Source organism: Leptopilina boulardi, unplaced genomic scaffold (assembly GCF_019393585.1).
Source record: "Leptopilina boulardi isolate dan_hultmark-lab unplaced genomic scaffold, ZJU_Lbou_2.1 LbouV2_218, whole genome shotgun sequence".
NCBI lineage: Eukaryota > Metazoa > Arthropoda > Insecta > Hymenoptera > Figitidae > Leptopilina > Leptopilina boulardi.
The window spans coordinates 730,797-750,260 of NW_026137772.1; the positions used below are offsets into that span (position 1 = coordinate 730,797).

A 19,464-nucleotide genomic window follows, 5' to 3' on the forward strand; every position below is an offset into this window, starting at 1 on the left:
ATTATATATATAATTATAAATTACAGATTTGTAACAACACAACTGCAAAAATTCGACGGATATATTATAGAAGAGCCATAGAAAATGTAGTATATTATCGTTTTTTAATCATAGTATTCTTTTGAGTACATGTATTTTTGTGATGGATTATTCGATAAATTTTTGGTGCTGTGTGGGTGAGATGTATGACTGGTTACCTCTACACTGAGAAGAAAAATTTAGTGGTTGCAACAAAATTGTTTGGTTAGACAATTTTGGTTCTTGTAACCGAATTTTTGTTGGCTGAAACAAAATCGTAGAGTTATCTCAACCAAACATTTGGTTAGGCCAACAAAATTATTTGGTTAAACATTTTTAAATTCCAACCAAAATTTGGTTACGACAACAAAATAATTTGGTTAACACAACAAAATAGTTTGGTCTAAAAAACCAAATGATCGTTTGTTGTCCTAACCAAAATTTTGGTTGTGGCAACCAAATAATTTGATTTGCAAGGATGGAACTCACAAGGATGGGTAGTCCGGTGGTCAGAGCTCCCGACCTTCAGTTTTAAAACAGAGGTTCGATCCCAGGCGGAGATGAGATTTTTCAAAGTCCACAAATATTTCAATTGGATAAATATAAATTAAACGTTAAATTGATAATAAATAAATAATAAAATAAATAAAAAGGATACAAAAAAAGAAATAAGGTAGAATAACATTTTTAATTTTACAAAATAACTGTTTGTTCGATCAACCAAATATTTTTGTTGACCTAACAAAAAAATTTGTTTGAGCTAACCAAACATTTTTGTTATACCAATAAACAACACTCAACCAAATTTTTTGGTTGACTCAAACAAATAATTTGGTTACTAAAATACCAACAAAATTTTCTTGGTGGCCCAACCAAATTGGTGGTGCATCTTGGAAACAATATCATTGAAATGTTTAAATTTCATAAAAAAATTTAATTTGGTAAAATTTAGTTTAAATCATAATTTAAATTTAAGGAAGATATAAGTTTTTATTGACATTGGTTAAATAACAATCAAATATTTATATAATTTTTAAGCAATGTAAATAAATTCTGAACAATTTACAGACGATCCTGATGAAAATACTAATACTTTTTGTACGAAAATACTATCGGACACGCACCACTAGATGTCGAGACCCGACGTAGGCGGTTCGACAGCTAGTTGAATCATAATGAAAGTGATTAGTACAGAATCCTTCTTTCTGTATACACTTACACTCACACATACGGAACGACTTTTTTTGATTCTTGAGGACGAAAAATACAAAGTTACATCATAAAATATAACTTGAAAACTTTTCATATTAAAATGCTTTCCATGAGGAAGCAATACAATTTAAAATTAATAATTGCAGTTTAAATTAAAACTATTTATCTTGTTATAAATAATAAAATAAATAATTGAGAAACTTAAAAATTAGTGGTAATATAATAATTAAATTCTTACTCAGTAACGACATTATCGAAAATAGTTTTTTGTTCAAGAGTTATGTCTTTGCACTTTTCAACCATTAATTTTCTAGCCTTTCTATTATTTTCTCCAAAAGTTTTAAAAATACTGCATGTATGATTTTCTTCTTTCCCTTTAATAAAATGCCCATTTTCTTTTATTAATAAAAATTTACATGCAGTCCTTCCTGTTCTTTTTGAACACCTGCCATAATCAAAAAGTATACTATATCACTGAAAAAATGATATTCTAGATTTAAGAATTTCTTCTTAAATAGGCGCCAAGAATAGTGCCGAATTAAAGTAAGTGAGGAAATATTCTTACAGTAAATAATATATTCTTGGCGCCTATTTAAGAAGAAATTTTTAAATCTAGAATATAATTTTTTTAGTGTTGCAATTAAATTAGTAAATTCTAAGTGTAAGTGATAAAATGTAGGTCGGCTTTAATTATCATAATTAAAGGGTTAGAATCATATATTCGTTATCTTTAAACATTTTTTTTATTATGAAATTTTTTTTGTTTACTTATACCAATAAAGGACTAACCCAGTAATATTGCCAAACATTCATCAATGTTGGAAATGATTTTGCAATATTATCAAAAAGTTTGGATGCTATAGGGGTTGTTGCGTGAAAAGCACGCTTTAAAAGAATTAACGAAAATTTAAATTTTATGCCTAATTTTATATTTTATATAATAATGCGAAACTGCTCTTTTGTATGACTAAAACTTGAAATAAGTGAAATTAAATAAACAAATAAAAATACTTTTTTAAGGTGGTTTTTATTAGTATTAGGTTTATTGTAATATTCAGTATTTATCGATAAATTAATTATTTCATAAAAGAATTTTTAATTGATAAATGTTTTAAATAATTATGTTTTAGAAAAATGTAATTAAATTTATATAAATAATTAATTGAACAATAAACTTTAGTTTGAAATTTGAGAAATGATTGATTTTTGCAAGAGCTGGAGTTATCATTTTTGAAAATAAATAAATTTCATGAAATTATAATTTTAATTTTCGTACAGTTTATTTGCCGAAGAGTTTATAAATATTTGAAATAATAATTTAATTTTAGAGAATTTTTGATTCAAAAAATGTTTTAAATATTAAATTTTTAAAGATGTTGATTAAAATTATAAGAAATAATAATTAATTTAGCAAAGAATTTTAGATAAAAATTTTAATAAAAACAATTAAATTTTAAGTAGAGTTCGATTTAATACTTTTAGAAATAAAAAAATTTCAGGAGATTTTTAACTAAAATTTTCATAAATATGAATTACTGATGATTATTTATAAGTTTTAGATAATAATTGAATTCTAGAGAATATTCAATTGAAAAATGTTTTAAATAATTGAATTTTAGAAGGACTTGAATAATGTCATTTTAAATATTTACTTTTAAGTGAAATCATAGTTCATTTTTTTACATAATTCAATTTCAAAACGTATATTTTATAATAAAAATATCTTGTTAAAAAAAATTGTAAAAATGTCGAAAACAGTTTCATTCATTGAAAAAAGTCTATAAAAGTCATTTAATCTAAGGCCTGTATTGTGTTATATTTATGGTAACTGAGGTATAAATAAAATGAGATGAAATTTTAGGTGTCAACCAGGATTTTGAGAAATATTTAATTAAATTGTAAAACTATATTTTTAAAAATTTTAATATTCACCTAAGGATGTTTTCGTTTCTGGGATCTGGATTATAGCTGTATCCATCAATGAAAATAGGCATTTTAAATATAATAAAAATTCAAAATTTTCAAATTTTTTAATCTGTAATAAACTCTGATTCATTAATAAAATAGAACTTTTATCTGCATGTTGCTTAAAATTTGAAAATATTTTTAGATCATTATTTTTAAACGTAAAGAATTTGATAATTCATTAAATATTGAATTTATATTACTATTCATCGATTTTTATTTATTAATTATATAAAATTAAAACGTTAAAAAATATATAGTAATACAAACATTTATGCAATAGTAAAATAATTCTTTTTAATAAAATAAAAAAAAATTTATTTAAATTATGATTATTCTTAACCCTATTTTCACATTTAAAAAAACTTAAGATAGGTGACAAGTTGTAAAATTTTTTAAAAATCAATAGTTTAAAAAGAAATTAAATTTACCTCGTTTTAGCGTTTGTTAGCTTTGTTCAAAATATTTAACAACATTCTATCAAAACAGAAACAAATATTGACAAACGTATCTGACAAAGTTTAAACATTACACATTTGTTTTTTTAATTTCAATTGATATATATATATATATATATATATATTTATATATATATATATATATCAGATTTAAATTTCTTAAAGAAAAAATATTCAAAATTAGGTAGGATATAAGAAGTTGATCTACAGATAGAGCGATTAGTGTAAATATTAGAAAATTATAAAGAAATTGAATTAAAGGTTCGTAATAATATTATTATGTATCTATGACATATATATATATATTATATATGTAAATTGGATAAATAAATTAATTAATTAAACAAAATAACCAATAAATAAATTATCATATTAAGGTCCAATTTCACAAAATCCGGTTAAAAGTTAATCATCAATTAAATCCCTAATTGACCAATCATGAGTGCTTAAATTAGCTTTAATCGATGATTAACTTTTAACCGGAGTTGGTGAAACTGGCCCTAAGTAATTAAAAAAACAATAAATTAAAAACAGGTTAAAAATATCTAATTAAATCAAAAAAATTATAGATTAATTTTTTTTAAATTCTTAGGGTGCCAAAAATAATTCGTTTAATCTGGGGAAAAGGGGTATATGAATAAATGTAAAAAAATCTCAATAAATTTCTAGAATTGAATATAGGTTAAAAATAGCTCATTAAAAAAAATTCTTGATTAATTTACATTTTAATTATTAGGGTACCAAAAAAAATTCGTTTAATCCGAGGAACAGGGGTACATGATTAAATGTAAAAAAATTTCTCAATTTATAGAATTAAAGATAGGTTAAAAATAGCTAATTTAATAAAAAATTTATAGATTATTTTCTTTTTAATTTTTAGGGTACCATAAAAAATTCGCTTTATTTATAAAAGAAATATTTTTTAATTAATTTAATAATTATAAATAAAATTCTAAATTAATTTTTTTATAATTTTAGTGCATTAAAAAAAATTGAATAGAAATTTTCATCATTCCAACAAACACATGCACATTTAATTCTTTTCAAATATTAGATCTCACAATAATTATAAAACAGGGTTAATCAGAAAAAAAATTTAACGCACATGAAACGTGTCAACATTGAGATAGGTATATGAAATATTTAATTTTTTTGAAAAATAAAAAAAAATTTGAAAAATTTAATTCCTTAATTTTCTACCTTAATGTATATTTTTCAAATTTTTTTTATTTAAAAAATATATTATAAATAAAAATTCTTATTAATAATGTTTATTATTGATCTTGCGTTTTTTACTCCGTGTCCCTCGCTTCATCTAAAATAGAATTTTTTTTTAATTATGTAATTCAATTTAAATTAAATTGTAAATTCTAATAACTTTAATATTTTATTATTAGCCAAGTCTACTTTTAGGCCGAAAGGCTGAAGCTTAATAATAAATAATAATATTTTATTATTTTGGGTTTAAATGTATTAACCTTGAACAGGTTCTGTTAGGAGCATTAATTCCATGTGAATCAGGAAGTCTATATTACAATTTGTAGTAAAATCATAATGACAATCTATTTCTGAAATTAATTGGTTTATTTCTTCTTTATGATGCTTTATTTGTTCTGTTGTCCTTATTAACTCATAAAGTTCATTATTAGAAGGTGGCCGAAATTTTTTAATTGTGAAAGCTATCATTTTATGGTACAACACAATTGCAGCGTATAAAATTTGATAGCGGAATCTCACGAATTGGAAATTCATCCACATTTGAAAGAGACGATGTGCTTTTTTAGAGTCACCTGTGATAAAAAAATTTAACATTTATTGAAGATGAAAGAGGTTTGCATAGTTATGTAGAATATTACAAAAATAAATTTAATATTCCTTTTGTTGAAGAGAATGATGTGTGATTAATTAATTCAGGTGTTTTGAGTTTACGGAAAAGAAGTTTTACTTGTAACAGACGGAGTTTTTATTAGAATAGTGACAGTTTTAGCTGATTCAGTTAAAACATTCTCTATTCTAATGAAACATATTGCTGTTCCACGTGAAGATTTTTTCCTCAGTAATTTTAATTTGAATTAATTTTGTATAAACATTTTTTCATAATCTCTGACCCAAGCAGCACGTAATATTACAGTAATATTACTGTAATATTAAAATTTCTGCCTTATGGTAACATTACAGTTATATCAACCGGTAATATTACGGTAATATTAAATGGTAATATTAAAAAAATTCTAAAATCATTTAAAAAAATATTTGACCGATAAATTAATATGTTTTTCTGTTTTATTATAAAAAAAAACTTTGAAATTGGTATGTATATAATAATAATATATACATAATATATATATATATATATAATAAGCGTATAATATTACAGTAATATATTACTGTAATACGTGGGATATTTGTCTGATTATAATTATTAAATTTTTCTGTTTTATCATTAAAAACATTTAAAAGTTTTATTTATTTTATTATATACAGTGACGTTACTGAAGTTACAAATGTCAGAATAAAAAACCGGTGGAAATATGAAGATTTTTAAAATTAATCAATTAGAAATTATCAAGAAAATCGTGATTGGTTAATTTTAAAAATTGCGCCAAATCTTTCTGTCAATTGATTATTAGGTAATTTTTAATTTTGGACAAATGAAGATTCGGCGTCTTAAAAATTCTATTAATTACAAATTGGTAAAAAAAATTCTGATAAATTAAAATTCAGTCAATTGGAATTTGTCATTTAAAAATTTGAATCATATAAAATTCGATTAAATAAGAATTCTGCTAAATTAACATTTTTTTATATAAAAAAATCATGTAATGAAAATGATTGTAAAATAAAAATTTAGTAGCTAGAAACTAATTATTGTAATTATAAATTATTTTGTTCATTATAAGGAAAATTACCAGATGCTTTTAAAAATCCAATAATGATGAGAGTTGGATACAACGTTGACATTATAGCTAAAAGATTAGCTTGAATTTCAAATCGTGACAATAATGTTGACATTGCTAATGGAGCAAGAATAAGTCCCATAATGAAAACAATACTAATCACAGGGGATACGAAGATTAATTTCTTTATCGTGAAGTCTGTGTAAACTATTTTTTCACTATATATCATCGTGAAACTTAGTACAATTCCCATTATTACTCCTGCATTTAAGTTAGTCAAATATGTACCAATATCATTATTTTCAAAATATCCAAAAGCAAAGATTCCAATCAATAAAATAGTAATTCCCATTAAAGTACCGAGGCCAGCAATTGAAAACATCCTCACGATAGTTCCCGTCCAAGGATCTAGAAAAATATGGACCAAAAATTTCTTAATCACACATGCCAAAAATGTAAAATTTTTGAATCAGCTATTAAAGTAGAGGGACCGCTGATAACCTTTCGAATTTAAGACTATTTAAGGTTGTCATTCTTTTCTGTTAATATTAAATATTTAAATCTGTAATATACTATAGGATATTGAAAAACAATTAATTCATTAATAATTCATTAAAAATTACTTTTTTCATTTTTCATAGTGAAATATGATTTCAAGTTCTCAAAATTTTTTTTTAATTTTGACAATTTACAATAATTTTAGATCCTAAATAATAAAATAAAAAAAACACCCCTTGAGAATATTAATTTCGATTCCATTGGGTGTAGATAGTAGATAAGGTATTTTTGTATGTATTTTTTTAAAATTTTAATTGCTAAAAATTTATCTTTATATTTACAATATTTAAACTTACAATATTCATTCCTCAAAGGATTTTTTGAATTTAAAATAATTAACATTTCCTTGTAATTAAAATTTTCCAACATGTCATCTAATAAATTTCCTGAAAAAATATAAGGGCATATCTTTGAAACCTTTAACTTTTCAATAAGAAAAAAATTTTTTTTTTTTTTTTGAGCACAGTATTGAAACTTTGTCTACATAAATTTCAAGAACTAAGCTTTCCAATTATACAAGTGGACATATAAAACAAGTTGTCTTCAAAAAGTTATAAATATTTAAAATTGAGAATTATTTTTAACCTGTAACAAAAAAATATTCAACAGGTGTTTGCTTTTTAGGATAAAAAACAGTTGAAGGGAATTTTCTAAGGGGTTATAATTTTAAAAAGCAATAAAATTCGTTTAATATTTTCAATATTTATATGAATAATAAAATACTGAAATAATGCACTGGGTATAAAAGCATGTGTCAAAAATTAACTAAATATATAAATTTTTTATTTGAATATTTACATTACATTTTAAAATAGATTTTTATTATAGTGAATTGTTTTAAAAATGTAAAATTGTAATTTTTAAAATTTACCATACGATTTTCATAGACTTTTTTCTATTTAAATTTAATATTCGTAAACTTTCCAATTTCTTTTCTCTTTTTTCCTTTTTTATTTTTCTTTTCTCTCGCATCTTATCTTTTTTCAGAATGAATTTTTTTTGGATCCATTTTTGTGTCTCGAAATAAACATTAAAACTTAACCTTCAGGTTTTAATAATTAATGACAGTTTCTATAAAAAAAATTATAATCGGCAACTTCGTACATAACAATTTGTTTCTAAAAAATTTCGGTCGATTACGGTCGACCGTAATTGATGAATATTTTTACATTATCTTTGCAATGAAGTATTTTTTCTCGAAGCACATTCACGGGATGTTAAATGGCACATGTGAAAATATATACAAGTACTTTTCGAATGCTTTTATATGATTTTCATGAAGTATCACTCGTATTACGGTTGTTTTCAAATTTTGTCCACACGTGTTTTCGTTTACTTAACTTATAATAGTTTTTTGAAGACATGAAGCACATCAATTTATTATGTCTCAAAATAATTATAGTAACTTGATCTTTGATTTCCCATAAGTTATTTTAACGTGCCGCTTGTCTTATAAAAGAAAAATCATAAATACGATGATTACGGTCGAAAAGGTTAAAAGTGAGGGACAACTTTTAAAAGCTTATAAATTTTTTCACAAGTAATAAAATATTAATTTCCCTGCGAAACTGTGTTCACCGATTAATTAACATTGAAAAACCATATTTCAGAATTAGTAATTTTTATTAAATCTAAAACTATATCGTTTAAAGCATCAGAAAGTATGGTTAAGGACAAGTAGACATTGTTAAAAATCGCGTTTTAAAATTGAAATAATTATTTATGTATTTAATAAATTAAAGTGGAATCTTTTGGAAATGATTGATTATATCAAGCATTAATATTTCCAACAAAAACCAACGAAAAATTTATTAAAATTACCAAAATATATGCGAGGGACATTAAAGTTAAAGGTTCTAGAGATATGCCCATAAAAGATTTTATTATATTTAATCACTTATTAATATAGATAATGTGATATATATTTAAATTACATACCACGATATGTCTCCAAACCCGACAATATTGCCTTTTGCTTGTGACGAATAGGTTTCCGAATATTGCTTGCCATTTTTTAATTATTATTAAAAGAATAAAATTTGACATGAAAAAGCAAAAAGGAAAAATTTAACATATGGTTAATTAAAAACAAAAGAAAACATTAGTATTAGGTAGATTTCACAGTTAGCGGTGTTTCAAAACTTACGAATAAATAATTCTTACTTTTTTATTTTTTGATTTTAATTTTACATATTTATGCAGAATTTATTATTTACTATTTATTATTTATTATATATTATTTATCTATTCTTGAATTTTTTTATCTCACAAAATTTTTTAATTTTTACAAAGATTTTATGAAATAAAACTGGATATCAATTTCAGTTAAATATTTTTAATAAATTATTCATATCGTGAATAATAATATTAAAACAGAAAAAAATGATTGATGAATTACATAATTAAAAATAATTTAATAAAAGACGACTGTAAAATATGAATGGTAAAAAAAATTTTAAATTTAATATTTAATTATTTCAAATTGAATATTTAAAAATTACAGTAAAAAATTACATTTGCTTTATTTTTAAAACTATTAGAAAAAAATTCTCAATTTATTGTTATTATATGCAAGATAAATAACTTAATGCACATATTTCAATGAGTATTAAAATAACTAATAAAAACATAAATATATTTTATATAGGTATATATAATACTACATTACAATTATATCAAAAATTTTGGGAGAAAGTATTGGAAATAAATTAATAAACATTTTTTATTAAAAAAATCATCGTTTTCTACCTATTGGAATAATTTAAAGACTTTTTCATTTAATGTTTTTTTACCATTGACATAGTACTGATTCGGTGTGAATGACAGTGTACTGCCAGTACTGGTTTTAATATTTTTTTACCTCCGACATAGTACTGATTCGGTGTATTAGTCAGTACTTTATTCGTTTCCTTAAGTATATTACTGTATTCCCAAGCAGCACGGTATATCCCCTGAATATCCCTTGAATACCACCGTGGAATATTCCCATGATCTTCCAGGAAAATCAAAATGTCCGCCTCATGGAAATATTCCACGGTGACATTCAGGGAATATTCCAGTGACATTGAAGGTAATATTAAAGGAATATTCCAGTGATATTGAGGGAATATTCCACGGTTATATTGAATTTTTTTTAAAGTGTTGAAATAATAAAAAAGTGTTATACATTGTTATTTAAATAAGCAGGAAGATTAAAAACACATTTAAAAAAAATTCAATATAACCGTGGAATATTCTCTCAATATCACTGGAATATTCCCTCAATATCACCTGAATATCCCTTTAATGTCACTGGAATATACCCTAAATGTCACTGTGGAATATTCCCATGATGCGGACATTTTGATTTTCCTAGAAGATCATGAGAATATTCCACTGTGGTACTCAAGGGATATTCAGGGAATTTACCGTGCTGCTTGGGTTAAGGGATGAAAAAAGTTGAAAAAAATTTGTAGTAGATATATAATAGTTGAACCAATCGAATTTTTTTTTTTTTATTTCAGTATTTTGTCTCGCATTTGAAAAAAAACAGACTTAAAAATCATACCAAATTTTTTTCTTATTCTTTATGACTCCTATAACAGAAATTCACTTCAATTTTTGATTTTTGTTATGGGAGTCATAAGGAATAAGAAAAAAATTTGGTATGATTTTTAAGTCTGTTTCTTTTCAAATGCGAGACAAAATACTGAAATAAAAAAAAAATAAAAAAATTTTAATTGGTTTAACTATTATATATGTACTATAAATATTTTAATTTTTTTCATCCCTTAATACAGTAATATACTTAGGAATCTTTTTTCTTAAAACTTTCTTAGAAATTATGCTGTCTCCATTTACCCCAAATTTTATGCAATTATTAATTAAATTAATTAAATTTAAAATTAATTGAGAATTTATTTCACATTTATTCATGTACCCCTTTATACAGGGTTGAATGAATTTTTTTGGTGCAGTAAAAATTAAAAAGAAATTAATCTATATTTTTTTTATTAGATTAGCTCGTCGATTGAGGGCAGAAACACGCCAATTCAGGTGAATGTTGAGAAACATGACAATCTAAAAAATATTAGGGAAACCTGCCATTCCAGTGAAGATTTCAAAAACATGCCATCTCAGATGTCAAATTTTTGTTGATTGTTTTAGGTTGGTAACACTGTAAACGAAAAATTGATGAGTCAAAATAATTAATATTTTGCTGAATATTGATGGTTAAGTCGGTAGAACCTTTAATAATTTTATTATTAATAATTGTACTTTTCTTAATTTTTAATATTGATTTCAAGAATAAAATTTTGTTAACTATAATATAACATTCTCAAGAAAGTATTACCAACTTAAAACAATCAACAAAAATTTGACATCTGAAATGGCATGTTTTTGAAATCTTCACTGGAATGGCAGGTTTCCCTAATATTTTTTAGATTGTCATGTTTCTCAACATTCGCCTGAATTGGTGTGTTTCTGCCCTCAATCGACGAGCTACTTTTAACCTATATGTAACTCTAGAAATAAATTAATAATTTTTTTTACATTTATTCATGTCCCCCTTTTACTCAGATTAAAAGAATTTTTATCGGTATCCTAAAAATTAAAAATAAATTAATCTAAAATTTTTTTTATTAGATTAGCTATTTTTATTTAACCTATATTTAATTTTAGAAATTAATTGAGAGTTTTTTTACATTTATTCATCTACCCCTTTTCCTCAGTTTAAACGAATTTTTTTGGTACCCAGAAATTAAAAAGAAAATAATCTAGAATTTTTTTTTACATTTATTCATGTACCCCTTTTTACAATGTTATACGAATTTTTTGGTACCTTAAAAGTTAAAAAGAAATTAATCTAGAATTTTTTTTTTTTAAATTAACTATTTTTAACCTATTTTTAGTTCTAGAAATTGATTGAGAGTTTTTTTAAATTTATTCATGTATCCCTTTTTTTAAGGTTAAACGAATTTTTTTGGTACCTTGAAAAGTAAAAAAAAATAATCTTAAATTTTTTTTTATTTAATTTGCTATTTTCTCCCTTTTTTAATACTTAAATTAATTGATAATTTTTTTTACATTTTTTCATGTACCCCTGTTCTCCAGATTAAACAAATTTTTTTTTGGTACCTTAATAATTAAAATATAAATTAATCAAGAATTTTTTTTAATTAGCTAAAAATTAATTAAAAATTTTTTTTACAAAAAACCAAAAATAGTGAGAGTGAAAAAGTCAGTGATATGTGTTCTCTCTCATGTAAAGTTTACGTCTAACGTCTTACGATTTTCATTATGCTTTGGTCCATAGAAGTCGATGCACACAGGTAAAATAAAGTTGGTTCTACAATAAGCGCATCGGACGTGGACGCGATCGTGCTGACGTCACCCATTTGAATAACATTGTGACGTCAGCACGTCCACGTCCGACGCGCTTATTGTAGAACCGACTTAATGCTGACTCTACATTGGCTGCGTAAACGTGTACGTGAACGTGAACGTGCTGACGTCACCCATTTGAATAAAGTCGGTTCTACAATGGGCACGTTTGTACGCGAACGTGTACGTTCCGTGCTGACGTCACAATGTTCTGCAAATAAGTGACGTCAGCACGGAATGTACACGTTCACGTACAAACGTGCCCATTGTAGAACCGACTTCACATTGTGACTTCAGCACGTTCACGTACACGTTTGCGCAGTCAATGTAGAGTCAGCATGAAAGAGCTTGTACGTACAAGCTCACGGATTTGTAAGTTGTACATTGGCCTTTATCTACGTAAAATTTGTTTTTAAAGGCGCTTGTACACCTCACAAATTCTTCCTCGGAATTTGTCAGAAGTTTCACTAACTTTGATTGGATTTGCTCATAGAAAATTTCGAAATTTTCCTTTCTTTTGAAAATTCTCCATGAGCAAGGCCAATCAAAATTAGTATAACTTTTGACAAATTCCGAGTATACTTAGAATTTGTGAGGTGTACAAGCGCCTTAAGGCGCCGTCCCATGCTGACGTAAAAGCGGAAAGCATGAGAACGAAAGAGAAGAACATATTTCATTGCTTTTATAATGTGTCTCCAATAGAACCATTAGGGTGCACTCCCATAGGTGCGTAAACGTAAGCGAAAAGCAGAGAAACATGAGAGTGAGAAGAATATCTTGTAATCATGTTTTCCTGCTTTCAGTTTTACTCTTATGCTCACATGGGACTTCACCCTAATGGAGCGGTCACACCTCGGCTGCAGGAGGCAACCGTGTAACAGTAAGAGAGATAGAAGATTTTCCATCTCTCTTACTCTTACACGGTTGCCATTGGCAACTGCTCCTGCAGGCGAGGTGTGACCGCTCCATAAGGGTTCATTTTCATAGGACATCAGTTGATGGAAGCAACACATGAGATAGAAAAGGACATACATTTTTTTTGTCCTTTTCTATCTCATGCGTTGTTTCAGCAACTGATGTCCTATGAATTTGCATCTTAAATAACGTAAATGTGGACGTATGACATACTAATGCTAAATTATGCTTGTTTCGAAATTCCAAAAGTTCTGATATTGGCAAAAATTAATTATCGATGCTTTGATAAAATTTAAATTACATTAGTATATCTCTTCTAAATTGAGAACGGAAGCACATTTAAAATGTTAAAATTTTTTACGGAATTATTGTAAATAAGATAATATTATTTAACTCAACTGAAAGTTGTCAATTGACCAATATTTAAATATTTTATTTATTAATTAATACTTATTTACCAAAACTAGACAAGAAAGTAAATAAGAAAAAGAGGTTATGCTGCCATTGATGCGGCTACAATGTCGACAACCTGGTTTTCTACAGTATTATACGTATAATACGTATAATAATGTTTAAGTGCCAATCTCATGAGTGCAAAAGAGAAAGAAAGACTACCTATCTCTTTCTCACTCATGAGATTGTCACTTGGACTTGTACTTGGCTTTTGCACCTATTCTAGAACCGCCTTTACAACAACTTGCATCGGTACTTGTATCTGCATTTGCTTTGCATTTAATCACTGTCTTACATGTGAGCGCGCACATCAATTTCCAGATATCGAATATTAAATTAAATAATGAATTACTAATTCATTAAATATCATTAATACGTAATCAATTAATTAATTTAATGTATAATAGACTCACTAATTAATTATATTTAATTAATTTGTAATTTATTAATTAATTTAATTTTCGGTAACTAAACAATTCATGCGCATGCGCACATGCAGTAGCAAATGTAAAGCAAGTACAGATACAAGTTGTAGAAGCGCCTTAATTTTAATCCTTCCCGACTCTGCTTCGGATGAACATAATTTTGGGCTTTTGCTTCCCAACCCTGTTTGTTTACAAATGTCATCTTTCGATGATGATAGTGTTTAACAGAAATTTAAGTCCTAGAATTTTGTTTGTAAACAATCATAACAACCCTAATAAATTAATAATATGAAAACGATATTTAAGGTATTTTAAAATATATAATTTAATATTTTAATTAATTAACTAATAAATTTATTAAATAAATGTGTTGAAGGTCAATAATAATTAAACTTGTTATAATGTTATATTTGTAAGTGTAAAGAAAATAAATATAAATTTTTTTTTAATTATTAAGGTGTCTTTATTTTTATTATTTTTAATGAAAATTAATTACATCAGTTATTTATATTTTTAATTGTTCATGAAATTGCACCTTAAATTTGATTGTTTCTTTTATCAACTATAACAAGAGAATGCGAAAACAAAATTCAATGAAGCAGTTTCACAGTAAACGAAGTATAAATGTCAGCTTTTCAAGACAATTTTGTATTGTGATATACATTTTTAATTAATGACAACGAAACGTGGTTTTTTCAATTATGATGAATGATTTAATTAAAGATATTTTGGACAATGAATGCAGTCAAGATCCTGCCATAAAAGATAAGGTAAAAATTATGATTATACTTATATTTAAAAATTCATAAGCAGGCAACATTTTTATTTTTTTCATTTTACATTTTTTACACTTCAGTAATTTTTCAAAATATAAATGTACAGTTATTTTATTATAATACATACTTTTTTATTAGTAATAAATTATATTTGCTTAAATAATATTAATATGTATATATAATGTAAATTATTTCTTTGCTTTTATTTATTTATTTTAGTAAATAATATTTATACAAAAGCTATGCAACAAAAACAAAAAATTGAAATTAAAAAATATAATACAATAATAGCAGTTAAATCAAAAAAGTAATATATAAATGTGCAAAAATATAAAAAAATTAATAATTCAATAATATTTTAACCTCAATCGATTATAATCAATGTTATGTTTTTTCAAAAAATAATTTAATTCAAAAGTTTTTGGAATATAAAAAATCTTTTTTTTCGAGTTTTGAATTTTTTTTAATTTCTTTAATTTATTAAATTTAAATTAATTTTTAAATTTCTTTAATTTATTAAATTTAAATTAATTTTTAAATTTCTTTAATTTATTAAATTTAAATTAATTTTTAAATTTCTTTAATTTATTAAATTTAAATTAATTTTTAAATTTCTTTAATTTATTAAATTTAAATTAATGTTTAAATTTCTTACATTTCGTAGGCTTTAAATTTATAATTTATTAAAATTAATTTAATTTATACTTTTCTTAAATTTAAAATTTTTTATATTGTCAAAATTTGATATCATTTTTTCTAATTTTTAAAACTCGTAAAATTAAATTTCTTTTTATTTTAGATACTTTAAGTTTTTACTTTGTGTAATTGTAAACAATTCTTAGTATTATGGAATTTTAAAAAACATTTCTTATTTTAAAAACATAATTAATAATAAAGTAATATTTGAATTATAAATGTAATTAAATAAGTGTGCAAAAAAAATCAATAATGCAATTATTTTTTTAACCTCAATCAAATATACCTAACCATTGTTTTGTTATCTTAAAAAAATTAATTTAAAAGTTTTTGGAATATAACAAATATTTTTATTTTTTTTAAATACTGTAGGTTTTAAATGACTAATTTATCGACATTAAATTAAATTTTAATTGTCGTAAATTAAAAATTTATTTAAATTGTCAAAACTTTTTATTTTTTTTTTTTTCTAATATTTGAAATTAGTCAAATTTCTAATTTTTTTCATTGTAAATACTTTAAAAAGAGTTTCAACCTTCATTTTGAATCATTTTAATTTACATTTTAATGATCGTAGGAAGATATATTTTTTTCCTTCCATCATTTGGGTCCTAAATCCATACAGGATGGTCAAAACAATAAAATTTTATATTTTGACCATTTTAGAAATTAATTTAAAAAAAAAATTAATATTTTAAATATCTATCTTCTTTCTCAATTTTGACTATTTTTCATCGCCAATTTTTTTCCAAGCTTTTTTTAATGATTCTTAAGAATCTCTTTCATGGCTTTTCAAAAATTTTATTTTTTTCTAAAAAAGAAAGAAAAATATGAGTTAAAATATCATTGCACTCTCTTATTAAATATGTATCTTTTTTCAGAATTTTAAGTATTTTTCAACGTCAAATTTTTTCCACACTTTTTTTACTGATTCTTCAAAATTTATCGCATGGATTTTCAAAAATATTTTTTTCAAAAAATAAAAATTCTAAAATGGTCAAAAATTAAAATTTTCTTTTTTTGATCACCTTAATATGTTTTCTGGACCCAAATGATGCAAGAAAAAAATATAACCTCGTTTAATAATTTAAATTTAAGTTGCTCAAAATAAAGGTTGTGACTCACCTTAAATTATTACTTTTTAAATTGTAAATGTGACGCGCTCCGAGGAAAGGTACCTAAGAAGCAAATCATTTTAAGGTTCTGTTTGTCGTAATTTTACCTTAATTAAAAGATTATTTTTTTTATTATGTAAAGTAAAATCAGTTTTTATTAAATATTTTTAATGTTATGAAGATTTAAACACCAATAATTTATATTGAGAGTTGATTCCCTTTGTGTATTTTTACTTTAAAAATCACAAACATAACTTACAATTTTTTGCTTCTTAGGTACCTTTCCCCTGAGCGCGTCACAAATAGCTTATTCTTAATTTTATTGAATTTAAAGAAAACATTTCTAATTTCAAAAAATTAATCAATAATAATAAAATAATATTTGAATTAAAACATTTTTTTATAAATTATTTTTTATAAATGTGCAACAATTTAAAAAAAATGAATAAAATGTAATTATTTTTTTTAACTCACTCAAATATAGCCAATATTAGGTTTTTTCAAAGAAAAATTCAATTTAAAATTTTTTGGAATACCTATAACAAATCTTTTTATTTTTAGAATTTTGAACTTTTTATTAATTTTTAAGCTTTATTTCTTATTTATTATAATTAAATGAAAAAAAATGTTCAAAAAGATCTTCATGAAGTTGGCGTCGATGCTCAGCGCCGAAATTTTTTTTCACAGGACCAAAAATGTTAAATTATTTTTTTAAAAAAGATTTTTGGTCTACCCAGTCGAAAATCGTAAGTTTCCCTGAAGGGTTCACATGGCCTTCAGGTAACTGTTATGAAGGTTTCAAAAGCTTCATGGCAACTATTTATACATTAGACCTAAAATTCTGTGATATTTGCTTTCTGACTTCTTAACGGGAAGCTTTTTCTACAGCTTGTTGAATATCTGTGGACAGCTTCTAGCAAAAGGTCTACCAGTTTGCTTGGTGAATGCTTTCCTAATGCCTGGTTTAATGTGTAAGAAAGCAATTCTATTTGCTTTTCACAAGTTGCAAATTAATATGTAATTTAATTACCTTTTTTACACTTTCTGAAAACTAGAATAATTTCATTAAATTAAACTATATCGAAAAATCATAAAAATTCTATATAGTAATTTGTAAATCCGTTTTATACAATTAATAATTATTCTTTATATATTATATAAAAATTATTTTTCAAAGAAAACGTTTATTTTTAAACACTTAAATTATATACGAAAAAAATTATATATAACTTGAGCAAAATTTGGGGTTAGGAATACGAACACGGTGAAAACTTTTTATATTGAATAATGAATACAATTTCTTAAAAAAAAGACAAAATATTTAATATTTAAAAAAAACATTATTATTTTTATACTTGATATTTATTAATATTTTTTATAAATAATATATTCTTTATTCTTTTAGAATTTCATAATTTATGAAAATGAATTTAACAGCGTATTTTTATTTACAAATTTTGGTTGACAACAATATTTTTACGAGATAAATAAAGATGGAAAGAAAGGTTAAATTTAATTTTTGATCATTGTCATTTTTCCGCTGTTTCCTGAAACATCCATGACGCTTCATTTAATTTTCGCCACCCGAACGCTTTCTTTTTATATATGCAAAATCCTGCAACTCTTTGATAACTCTGTCAAAGCTACTTGAATGCTTTGTTTAAAACGTACAAAATTTGTTATTTTCAAGCTTTCCGTAAAAGCGAAAAATCGGCCATAACAGGCTTCCTGAAAGTTTTCTATAGCTAGTTATCTACTGTCTCACAATTCTCTAATGGTTATCTCAATACTTCAAAACAACTTTTTGTTCAGCTTAACATAGCGTAGGATTTTCGACTGGGTAACTAAATAATGACTTAAGAAATACTTTTCAAGGTATTATATGGACCCAAAACCTTTTTAAAAATAATTTCATATTCTTGGTCCCGTGAAAAATAATTTTAGACGCTGAGCGTCGACGCCGACTTCATGGAAGTTCAAAAAGTTGAGTTAAAAAGTGGTTTCTATTGTAGTTTAAGGGGGTAAACTCATGTAAAAATTTAAACGTCTATAACTATAATTATTATACATAGCTAATTCAATAAACTTTACCACTTTTTTGTAAAAAAATCTTAAAAAATTTACATTTACACGAGTTTCCTCCCTTAAAGATTGTGATGTATGTTTTAAAAGTCTGAAACCCTGTTGTGGGCAGAGAGAATAAATAAAGAATAATTTAATAAATTTTCGTACATTTTTAAAACAGATGTATTTTCTTCAAGGAAAGAAACCTAATTCCGTAAAATGTGTCTTCAATAGCTATTTATATTATCAACCAACGGATTGTGAAGATACATTTTATTGCGCATATCGAAAAGATCCATGCTATGCCAAAGTATATAGGTCCGAAGATAAATATACAGAAATAGATAAGCATATTTGCAATAAAAATGATAAACGCGCTATAGATCATCTTGCGCTGAACAAAGCGGAGAACGCTATTTCTCGTTTGTGCAAAGAAACAGATTTAAGTTTCCCTAAGATACTACAATTAGTTAGTCAACGGTATTCTTCTAAATTATATTATTAATTATAGATGATTAGTTGTTAACTTAGTTTCAAATAAATCATTA

General features: G+C 24.3%; 2 protein-coding genes across 2 annotated transcripts in view; one reads left to right on the plus strand and one right to left on the minus strand.

Annotated features, from left to right (window-relative positions):
• Positions 1–4,945: 4,945 nt before the first annotated feature.
• LOC127279579 (uncharacterized) lies at positions 4,946–9,119 on the minus strand. The gene is made up of 4 exons (XM_051302010.1): positions 9,047–9,119; positions 6,563–6,958; positions 5,132–5,443; positions 4,946–4,968 (listed from the first exon to the last, which is right to left on the minus strand). The coding sequence occupies exons 1-4, from the start codon at positions 9,117–9,119 to the stop codon at positions 4,946–4,948; spliced, it is 804 nt and encodes a 267-aa protein (XP_051157967.1).
• A 5,251-nt stretch (positions 9,120–14,370) lies between these two features.
• Positions 14,371–19,464, plus strand: part of LOC127279580 (putative uncharacterized protein DDB_G0282133) — a 41,413-nt gene continuing 36,319 nt past the window's right edge. Inside the window, exons 1-3 of the mRNA XM_051302012.1 lie at positions 14,371–14,571; positions 14,838–15,035; positions 19,098–19,396. Of these exons, the coding sequence (XP_051157969.1) occupies positions 14,967–15,035; positions 19,098–19,396 (368 nt within the window). The 5' untranslated portion in view covers positions 14,371–14,571; positions 14,838–14,966. The remainder of the gene's footprint in view (positions 14,572–14,837; positions 15,036–19,097; positions 19,397–19,464) is intronic.